Here is a 9074-nt window from a genome sequence, read left to right on the forward strand (position 1 = left end):
GAATTACGCTTTAAAAAAAACACTCCCAGAATGCAGCGGGATACAGTCAACTCCTTCGCCGGATAACTTGTTGCAGCTGTGTCGGAGCTTTGCGGCAAGAGCGCGGGGGTTGCGTTTTCGGTGACGCCCGTTGTGTGTGTGTCAGTTACATTCGGAATCCGAAGGTGTTTTAAGAGCTACCGCAGTCACCAGCTACACCTAAGGCAAGATGGGACGCTCCTCCAAAGACAAACGCGACATTTACTACCGTCTGGCCAAGGAAGAAGGGTGGCGAGCTCGCAGCGCATTCAAACTTCTGCAGCTGGATGAGGAATATCACTTATTTCAAGGTGGGGGAGAAAATGGGCTTGCAGGTTACGTCATGAGTTGTGTGACTGACACGTAGGTTGAAAGCAGCTGTTTTCCAGATGTATCGTACTACAGTATAATTCCAGCCACCACCGGCACTTTGAAGGGGCTGCATTGGAAGATATGTATGAGTACATCTGAAAGGACACATTTTAGATCCATGGTTTGCCTTATCCCACGAACCTGTAAAAGGGATTTGTTTAATACTTCCAGCTATTGTCTGTCTTTCAAGAACATAAGAATCATACATGATCTTCTCCACATTATCTTCACAATAGTCCTGGCAGTAAGCTGGACTGAGAGATAGTAACTGACCCAAAGTCATCCAGGAATGGTCAAGTAGGGATTTGAACTTGGATCTCCAAACATTTAACTGTAACTCTATAAACATGAGTATCTTTCCATTAAAAGAAAAATGGCTTTCCCATGTGCTGTTGATCCTAAATTTCAGGGAGTTAAGATTGCTACAGAAGACAGCATATATATATAGCTTATCAAACAGTCCTTATGTTTCAAGATTTATGAGCTTGTGCCTTCAACCTCATACATTGTGATGATTACCTTGAAAGAAGCAAGCTATCCAAGAAAGTAATATTACCACTGAACATGTGCAGAATGCTACTTGTTCGCAGAAAAAATAATACTATTTGGGAGGCAGAGATAAGACTTCTGGAATTTTTGCAAATGTTTTAAAATAAAATTTTGCAAATTGTTTAGTTTTTTTTTTTTTTTGCAAATATTTCCAAATTTTTTTACAAAGTGTACTTTGTGTCAAGAAGACCAAGCGGAAGCTATGTCTTGTGATTTTCCTCCTGACAGTTGTATTGCAATCATGCCATGATTTCTTCTTTTGCACTTTCCAGGGGTCTCCCGGGCCGTGGATCTCTGTGCAGCACCTGGTAGCTGGAGTCAAGTTCTGAGCCGAAAGCTCAAGTAAGGAAACCATTTGACCTTCTGTGGGGTGGAGGGTTAATGCCTCTCAGGGAAAGAGCATCATCATCATCATCCTACTTTCTCCCCTTTCCCTTTCTGCAGAGGAGAAGATCCTAAAAATGCAGATATCAAAATAGTGGCAGTAGATTTGCAAGCCATGGCTCCATTGCCAGGAGTCATTCAAATCCAAGGAGATATCACCAAGGTACATGTTGTCTAATAAAGCCATATAGGAAATAACCCCATGTTCTGCTCCCATCTCCTATCTCAGGGCAGAATATGAGCCCAGTTATTATTATTATTTTTTTAAAAAACAATAACCTCCCATGGTTCCTCTCCTCCTCCTCTTCTCTTTCTAGGTTTCAACAGCTCAGGAAATCATTCATCATTTTGAGGGGCAACCAGCCGACTTGGTTGTATGTGATGGAGCCCCTGATGGTAAATCTCAATCCAGTCTTATCAGGGATTGCCAAATTTGGCAGCCTGACATCTGTTTTCTTGGGGGGGGGGGGGGGGAGAAGCTGCATTTGCTAGCCTTAATGAATGTTTCCTTTGTTCTTTCAGTGACTGGACTCCATGATATAGATGAGTACATTCAAGCCCAGCTATTGCTTGCTGTATGTATATTCTAATTTTATTCCCATGTCTGATAACCAAAGCAAACCACATGAGGTGGTGTGGGAGGGTTTTTTTTTTTCTAAATTTCTTCTTTTCCAAAGTACTATGAGATCGTGGTAGCTCGCCACAGAAACATCAGCAGACCCTAGAACTGTACTTAAAAAGACGATTGCGAAATCAGAGTAGAAGTTATTCTGCAAATGCTATAAAAATGCTATAACAAGGCAATAAAGATTATTTTTCCTTAAGATTCTTTTTTAAAAAATACTTCATCTGAATTAGCCATCCCGCTAACGTTTTTTCTCCCTCTTTTATCCAGGCCTTGAACATCACTACGCATGTCCTAAAGAAAGGGGGGACATTTGTAGCTAAGGTGAGCCATGCAGACAAAGAATCATTGGATATAGCAAAGCAGTTCTACTTATACAAGCCTGCTTGTACCCAGTAGCTCAGCAAATAGTAGTTTTCCAATACCAGTTCTTGCTTTAAAGAACTAAGTTATTCAGTGCTGAAGCAACTGTGGTAGGATTCAGTGAGCAACTGCAGGTCTGAATCTGCTGAGCAACTGCAGGACTGAATCCTACCACAGTCTGATCACGGTGGATTTCACCTATTTCAGCAACGATCCGGGGAATAGTAGGTACTTCCAAACCTTGGCTAGCAAAGTAACACTGATAGGACTTTAAATCATGTGCAAACATATTTTCTCATGCTATCTTGGACTGTTGGGAGCTGTTGGTCACCAATAGAGTTACATTATATTACTTCTGTTGTTGACAGAAGATCTCTGAAAGTTTCAGTTTTGTCATTTGCATTGTAATTGATGGGTTGGTGATCTTGAATTTCAGACTGGGATTACTACTAGAAGTACTAAGTTACTGCACCTAGCCAAGAGGTTGCATTTCTTTTAGAGATGCCCTGGATTTCTCTTTCTGCATCTGATACTCCTAGATTCATTATACCCCTAACAACTTCTCATTCAGTTTCTGTAGTTTCTGTTATAGTGTAACAGGGCAGATAATCCAGACATAAAATAGCATTTTGTTCTCCCATTTCAGATATTCCGAGGGAAGGATGTCACTCTTCTCTATTCCCAGTTGAAAATATTCTTCCCTGATGTGACATGTGCCAAACCCCGAAGTAGTCGCAACTCTAGCATTGGTGAGTAGCAGTTTCTTACATGATGCTTCCTGCATGCATATTGACCATTCTTGGTTCATGGGGAATCGTGCATCAAATTTGACAGAATTGGAAAGCTTGAATCATGGATATGTTATTACTTTGGGTGGCTCTTTTTGGATTCATTGATATCATAACTGGAAAAACGTGATATATTGGACTTGCTTATATTTAATAAGGTGTTAAAGTTTGTTTCACTATAGTTACTTTATGTATCTAAACTTTATAGCAATTAATCTGGCTTTGCATTTAACCATCTTTTTATTCAAAGTAAGAAAGTTTGGTGAACGTTTTTTTAAAGGAGGAACTATTTTTCTTTGTTATGCTAAATCTCAGTCTTTTGTTTATATTGGGATATTGGGATTCATAAATACACATGTTGATTTGGTTGTAGTTTATAGTTGAGATGTAGAATGTTTATTTCAATTGGATAAGTTGCTATTTGGAATAGGCTTTTTTGGAAGTATTGGTATTTATAATGAGGAAAATATTATATGTTGGAGCTTGTGTTTCATAAAGAGAAATAGTCTGTCGAGTTAAACTTTGATTTTTTAATTTTATTTGTGTAAAGATATCCAGACCATCTTATGCCTTTTAAATGGGATTTTATTACAGAAGAGTTAAGATATGGATTGTTTATATATGTTCATTAATGCTACTATTTTAGAGCTCTGGATGTTTTGCAGATAATCTGATTGGAGATGAAGTTACTTGGTTATTGTTAAGAAACAAGTTCTGGGATAAAGAGTTTTATATTAGTTTAAGAGGAGGTGAAAAATTGTAGAGGATGGGAGGTCATAATGGGAGGAACTATTTATTTTGCTTTTCTTACTTTCTTGCACTTTTGTCCTTTTTTAAATTGTATTATTTTTATTGCTCTTTTGAAAACTTTTAATAAAATCCTAGTTTTCGTCTCAAAATAAACATCCATCTATTTCCAGGCAAATAGTTGAAAGACTGAGCATCTCTAGAAGGAGGATGCCATCTTCATGCTATAAACAATCTATGAATTTCTCCTAACTACATATTTATATTACCCATTAACCAGACATATTTTTTCTTCCTCTTTGTTCTTCTAAAATAAAAATAAAAAGTATGTTGTGGGTATAGAAGAAAACATAGGGTACATCCTGAGATCTTAAATGCAAACAAATGATATTGGCATTGAGTTCTGAATGGAAAACATATAATTCTTTTTTCGAGTATTCTGTATCCTTTAGTTTCTGAATAGTTTTTCTGGGTTTGATTCAGTGACTTTGGTGAAATCCTGTTTGCTTCAATACAAAAAACTCCCACAAAATTTTATCTGTGACGTTTCATTATATTTCTAAGACGTATATTTTTTCATTTACTTTTACATATAATTTATAGAGTTACCATTTAGTGTTACCGTTGCATCTGACTTCTGTAGCTTTACGCCTAATTCCTATGTGTCAAAGAATCTGAGTTAAGAGGATAACCCATAGAAATGTAGGAGGTAGCCTATGTCTGGACCCATTAGTGAGTCTCCTATGCATTGTAAGAACAGCAAGGTTCCCTTTCTTGCCGATCCTCAAGTCAGCCTATTCTGCTCTGAAAAATCCCACGACAAACATTTCCAGCAAAGCCCAATTTTCCCTGTATTTTTTTTCTTGGCTATTGTACTATCCAGTGAGAGTTTGGTCTATGAATGTACAGTATATATATAACTTCAGTTGTAGAGTGTAACCTTATTTGAGGCAGATAGCGGTAGGTTGTTTGCCCTCTTCCGTGACTTAATTGAGGGAACTGCAGAGGACTGACGAAGAGGTATCCAAAGCTTTAACTTCCTTTCCTTTTTCAGAAGCCTTTGCTGTTTGCCGAAACTACAGTCCCCCTGAAGGTTATGTGCCAAACATGTCCAATCCCTTATTGGATCATTGCTATGGTAAGAAACCTTGAAGGGAAGAGGGTATTGTTGACGGTGATATGCTGGGAAATGTGGGAGAAGGATGCTGAAAGAAGTGGGTGAATGGTTTAAGTTATTTGTAGGGAATTGTAAGTGATGCTATTGTCTTGAGAAATAGCAGATTTTCATTCCCTACTAGCTTCTAAGTAGAAGGTGGATGTCCATCTATCTGGGATGCAATGCTAATTGATTTCCTGCATTGGAAAGAGGTTGGCCTAGATGACCTTGGCTGTATTGTCCTTGATGAAATTGCTGCTGCTGGGAATTAAGGAGGAGCTTAGAGTCTTAGACTGCTATCCTTTTTCTCAGGGATCTCTGAGCAGCAACTGCAAGCAGAACTTGTTTGGTACCTGCTCTTGAAATCAGTTGAAACCTCTTGAGAAACTTAGAAGGTCAAGGAAAGGAAGGAAAGAATCGTTGGTGAAAGAAGGAAGCGTCTCGAACTGTCTTTAATGGAGGAACCAGAAGGCAAATTATAATGGCTCAATTTTGCTGTTTCCAACCAGCAAGAGCTACACCTGGGCAATTTTTGCTGCCCAGACCTTAATTGTAAGCCTAGATCCGTAATGGCGAACCTATGGCATGCGCTACCTCTGACAGCACGCGAAGAATCACTCCAGTTCAGCTCCACCGTGTGCGCGCTTCTGCTGGCCAGCTGGTCTTTGAGTTTCTGCCACACATGGGGCGGGGGGCGTGCGGGGGGATTGCATGCGCGGGTGGGGGCACGAGCAAAGGGTTGTGCGCATGCAGGGGGTTGTGCGCATGTGTGTGTGCGCGCATTGCATTTTGGGGGTTCGGGCTTGCACATGTGCTTGCAATTGCGTGCACGTACTCTTTGGGCACTCTGAGTGGAAAAGGTTAGCCATCACTGGCCTAGTTTATAATGCAGTTTAATGTAAACTACCCTCAACTTTTAGAGAAAACTAGACAGCCTGTGATCCATTGGGTCATTGTTCAGAGATATTTCCTTCCCAGATTCCCCAGATTTAGAGATATTCAGAGTGTTTCTGCCTTGAAAGGAACCCGTGTTAAATTGCATAGCACAGTCAAGCACAGGAGTGTATAGCACAGTGTATAGCACAGGAGTTGACCATAGGAAACGTTTCATGACATTTTATATTACCATCATAAAAATGTTTTATAACATTTGCCACATTTTAATTCCATAGGAGTCATGGGTTCTGGATTTTGAACATATTTTGTAAGTTAGCCCATTCAAGGTACCTTGGTCAAAAATTTGTTGCCCAGTGACGCGCCATTTTGCCTAGTTAAAGGGTATGCATAGACAAATATGAGAAGTTAGTGTTAGAGGTGAGGAGGAGGAGGGAAATTTGTTTATTGTTTCTTTGAACAAATCTCAGAACACAAACAGCCACAAAAACTACCTCTGCCCTAAAAATGAACCTTCCTAAAAAAAATTCTGCATTGCATGAAACTTAATTGTGGAAGAGAAGCACAAGTAAAACAAATCTAAGAATATTTAGGTGACGCCAATACCTAGGAGGAGGTCTTGTTGCAGGCAATAACTGTCATCTTGCTTTTATGAAATCTCTCCACTACAGATGTGAATTTTAATCAGCTGGAGGGTCCCAATCGGGTCATTGTCCCTTTCCTGGCTTGTGGCGATCTTAGTGCTTACGATTCTGATCGGACCTACCCGCTACAGGTAAAGCTCGGTGTCCTGCTGGTGTAGCAGGTGATCTAGAAATAAGCAGAGATGGCTCATCCAAAATCATTTTCACATGAACCAGACTTGCTGAGTTTTGAATTTGTGAAAAATTCAAACCCGACAACTAAGCAGCAGGTTTGCCCTGTTTGAATGGATAGATGCAGATCCCATTCTTTGGCCAGCTTCGGGAGTAGTAGTTGCAACCCGTTTCTCCAGCAAGGGGGCCACAATTGGTGCAAAGTTTTGAATCCAGAACTGAGAGCAGGCGGAGAGCAGGTGGAGAGAAAGCTGAAAATAGCAATAGCCCTTAGACTTATATACCGCTTCACAGTGCTTCACAGCCCTCTCTAAGCGGTTTACAGAGTCAGCCTTTTGCCCCCAACAATCTGGGTCCTCATTTTACCCACCTTGGAAGGATGGAAGGTTGAGTCAATCTTCAGCTGGTGAGATTTGAACTGCCAAACTACTGGCAGCCGGTGATCAGCAGAAGTAGCCTGTAGTATTGCATTCAAAAAGAAGAAATGTTGGGGATCTGGTGTTCCAACCAGGGGCAGGTTCCAAATAAAAGCTAATGTAAGCCTTTCTCTTTCTTCCATTGGGTCAGCTGGATCCTGAGAAGGAATATACCTACGTGCCCCCGACCCAGCCGCCCATCCGTCCTGCCTACGAAGAAGCCTGCTTCTTAAAGAAACACAACCTCCTTACCAAGGAACAAGGGTCCCACTCTCAGCTGCCAGAGCAAGGGGCTTCAAATGTTCCTCTAGAGACTGAGGTCGCAGATGCCCTGGAGGAGCTGTCAGTCTAACGTCATCACAGGACGAGCAAGAGAAAAATGTAACCCTGTGCTGGGTTGAAAGACTACATTTTATCTTCTGAGGGGCAAAAGTGGGAAGGATGGGCTTGTCTTCAGAGTTGGAACTTTGAGGGGGCATGTTCTCAGGGACCATGGGTACTATCAAAAGCCTTTGGAGTCACACTGAAATGCAAAGGAACTCTGCCCCTCCAATGTATACACATAATCCTAGACAACCTGGCTATCCAGGAGCAGACTGCCTGTAGCAGAGATTGGCCGGGGCTCTCATGCAGGGCTGTTGCGTTAGTCAACCTGGCTGTTCGAGAGCAGCTTGAGAGGCTGTCTCTTTCCTCCTCATTTCTACCTTTTTTTCCCCCTTTCCAAAGGGGAGAACTTGTAATGGTTGAAACTACGGTCACTTCTTCTGCGTCCCTTTTTCAGTTTGCTCCACTCCAGGAGTGAAATCAACTTACCTTTGCTGCCGGCTCGCAAGTGTGACTGCATGCTCACGCGTGCCACCTTCCGTGCATGCACAGAGCATCAAAAATGGGATGTGATTATGTCCAGGCGGAGCCTCTCGCCCCCACTGCTACCGGTTCGCCCAAATCTGATAGAATCGGCTGAATTTCACCACTGCTCCACTCCCACCCCCAGATCTGCAAGAGGGTGGCAAATGAAGCAACCACAAGAGATGGGGTGTTTTTGCAGGGCTCTTTAATTCAATCATAGATACTGAAAGTGAAGGAAGGGAGTGTAGTTTCATTCCAGACAGTAATAAGCCTCTTGAGGTAATTGAAACCTTGGCAGGTTAGCATTTAAACCGTTATACAGAGCCTCAGCATCTTTGTCATCTCTGTTCTAAAGTGAGATAATGGGTAACTTGAATGCTCATAGAATGTCAGTTCTAGGAGAAAAACTGCTCATGAGCTTGCTGTTATTTAAAAGATAATAACTTAATTCCTGTTTAGTTCACACCTTTTACTATTTTATTGCTCAAAAAGCCTAGGAAATTCCTCTGTTCTTATACTGCAACATTTTAATACAATTTTATCATTTCTTCAGTGCTTTCTCCAGTACATGACTGCCGACATTTCTCCTTTCCCTATCCCCCTCCTGAAATTTTTGTATAGCTATAAACGGGACTTTCTTAGATTAAGTAATTTGACACGTTCCAGGAAGATACTCAGAGTGGCCTATGACAAGAGACCTTTAATCAGCAACATTCTTCGTGAATTGATCAGATGTTCCTAATTTCTCTGTTCAGCCTGTTTTAATTTTTTTCCAGTTTCATTACACCGACCGTGGACTGTTTGCCAGTTTTTTCTCTTAAAGAAAGCACATATGAAAGTATAGTCTTCAGATTGAATCCAAGTTTCTAGATTTTCCCAGAGTGCTGAATCCTAATCTAATTATAGTCTCCGGGTTTGTATGATGCATGACACCGTAAAGTAGCCAACCATATTTTAGCTTAGTGAGTACTACAAACAGAGTTGTAATGTTGAACAAGGGGTGGGGGCGTTCACCCTAATTTCCTGCGTCACTGGAAAAGTTCTTCCCAAGAAAGTAAGTTAGGCTTCTGGAAAGAGGAAAAGGAAAAATATACAGGG

At 41.0% G+C, this 9074-nt stretch overlaps 1 protein-coding gene across 1 annotated transcript; it reads left to right on the forward strand.

Moving 5' to 3' along the window:
• Positions 1–24: 24 nt before the first annotated feature.
• On the forward strand, positions 25–8988 carry FTSJ1 (FtsJ RNA 2'-O-methyltransferase 1). The gene is made up of 10 exons (XM_081945001.1): positions 25–329; positions 1212–1281; positions 1384–1486; positions 1641–1719; positions 1846–1898; positions 2219–2272; positions 2958–3060; positions 4901–4984; positions 6568–6671; positions 7279–8988. Exons 1-10 carry the CDS (start codon positions 209–211, stop codon positions 7477–7479), a joined length of 972 nt encoding a protein of 323 aa, XP_081801127.1. The 5' UTR covers positions 25–208; the 3' UTR covers positions 7480–8988.
• The last annotated feature ends 86 nt before the right edge of the window (positions 8989–9074 follow it).

This window comes from Natrix helvetica (assembly GCF_964273705.1).
Source record: "Natrix helvetica genome assembly, chromosome: 1".
NCBI classification, from domain to species: Eukaryota; Metazoa; Chordata; class Lepidosauria; order Squamata; family Natricidae; genus Natrix; species Natrix helvetica.